The sequence below is a fragment of the Apteryx rowi genome, unplaced genomic scaffold, assembly GCF_003343035.1.
Source record: "Apteryx rowi isolate R43461 unplaced genomic scaffold, aptRow1 scaffold_1522, whole genome shotgun sequence".
Classification (NCBI taxonomy): Eukaryota; Metazoa; Chordata; class Aves; order Apterygiformes; family Apterygidae; genus Apteryx; species Apteryx rowi.
Window position 1 is genome coordinate 18,298 of NW_020447778.1, and position 2,023 is coordinate 20,320.

The 2,023-nt window shown below is 70.2% G+C and overlaps 1 protein-coding gene across 1 annotated transcript in view; it reads right to left on the reverse strand.

Annotated features, from left to right (window-relative positions):
• Positions 1–107: 107 nt before the first annotated feature.
• Positions 108–2,023, reverse strand: part of HCFC1 (host cell factor C1) — a 20,621-nt gene continuing 18,705 nt past the window's right edge. The window contains exons 21-22 of the mRNA XM_026059166.1: positions 1,825–2,016; positions 108–458 (exon numbers count right to left, since the gene is read on the reverse strand). Of these exons, the coding sequence (XP_025914951.1) occupies positions 108–458; positions 1,825–2,016 (543 nt within the window). The remainder of the gene's footprint in view (positions 459–1,824; positions 2,017–2,023) is intronic.

The window sequence follows — 2,023 nt, forward strand, 5'->3', positions numbered from 1 at the left end:
CCAACCCAGACCCACGGTGGCGGCGGCGTAAGGAAGACGCGCTCCCAACGCGGCGCGGCCGTAAGCCGTGGCGCGGGGGGGCGACGGCGCCCGAGCGCCCCGTGGCCTCATCGCGAGGGGCCCCGGCGTCCGGGCCGCCCCCGCTCACCTTGGAGCCACCGGACCTGGGTGGCGGGGCCGTAGCCCTTCTCGTTGCGGGCGGCGATGCGGAAGATGATGGCGGGCTTGGTGGTGTAGTCGATGTGGGCGGTGGAGAGGCTGCCCGACTGCACCAGGCACGAGGGGCTGGGCCCGCAGTAGACCCGCATGAAGGCCAGCTGGGCCGGGGCGCCCTTGGCCTCGCCGGCGCCGCCGCCGCTGCCGCCGGCCCCCTGGATGGCCAGGTACACCGAGTACTCCACGATGCGCCCCGACGTCACCGAGGGCGGCTCCCACGTCAGGTGCGCCCCGTCGGGGCTCTGCGGGGACGAGAGCGGGGACGTCAGGCGGGGACGTGGGGATGGGGGGCCACCACGGAGGGGTTGGGGACGCGTGGGCCAGGCCGTGGGGATGGGGGACACCACGGAGGGGATGGGGGACACCACGGAGGGGATGGGGGACCGTGGGCCAGCCCGTGGGGATGGAGGGACACCACGGAGGGGTTGGGGACGCGTGGGCCAGGCCACGGGGATGGGGGGCACCACGGAAGGGTTGGGGACGCGTGGGCCAGGCCATGGGGATGGGGGACACCACAGAGGGGATGGAGGGACACCACGGAGGGGTTGGGGACGCGTGGGCCAGCCCGTGGGGATGGAGGGACACCACGGAGGGGTTGGGGACGCGTGGGCCAGGCCACGGGGATGGGGGGCACCACGGAGGGGTTGGGGACGCGTGGGCCAGGCCGTGGGGATGGGGGACACAGCGGGGACAGGGAGGTATCAGCTGGAGTGAGGGGATGGGGGGGACACAGCAGGGGATGGGGACAGGGACACATGGGCCAGGGGATGAAGACATGGTAGGGGATGGGGACACATGGACTAGGCCACGGGGATGGGGGACACGGATGTGTCAACTGGAACGCACAGGTGGGGGACACGGCAGAGGATGGGGACATGGTAGGGGACAGGGACACATGGGCCAGGCCATGGGGATGGAGGACACTGCAGGGGACAGGGAGGTGTCAGCTGGGACTGAGGATGCAACGGTGGGGACACAGTGGAGGACAGGGACACATCGGCCAGGGGATGAAGACATGGTAGGGGACAAGGACACATGGGCCAGGTCACGGGGATGGGGGACACGGATGCGTCAACTGGAGCGCACGGGTGGGTGACACGGTGGAGGATGGGGACACGTTGGCCAAGCCACGGGGAACACAGTGGGGGAGAGGGACGTGTCAGCTGTGGTATGGGGACGGGGGACATGGCATGGGACAGGGACACCTCAAATCAGGGGATGGGGGACATGGACACATCAGCCAGGCCGTAGGGATGGGGGATGTGGTAGGGGGAGAGGGGACATCAGCTAGGACACGAGGGTGGAGGACACAGTCTGGGATGAGGACGTGTCAGCCAGGCCATGGGGATGGGGGACACGATGGAGAACATGGCCACGTCAGCTGGGGCGCAGTGACAAGGGACATGGTGGGGAGCAGGAACGYGGCACCCAGGCCACGGGGACAGGGACACATCAGCCATGGCGCAGGGACAGCGGACACGGCAGGGGAACGAGACACGCGCCAGCGAGGACGGGGGGACATCAGGGAGGACACACGTGGTAGGGGACAGGGACGCGCTGGCGGACATCAAGGAGGGCAGGAGAGCGGGGCCGTGGGGCAGGACCCACCTTGCTGATCTTGATGGCGCAGGGGGCGCCGGGGAAGCCGGGCAGGCAGGTCTTGAAGGCGGAGATGTCGGAGAAGGGCCCGCGGCCGCAGGCGTTGAGCCCGGCCACCCGGAACTTGTAGGCCGTCCCCGGCTGCAGCTCCTGCCGCTTCAGCTGCGAGTAGTCGGGCACCGAGCCCGAGTCGTCCTGCGGGGGGGGG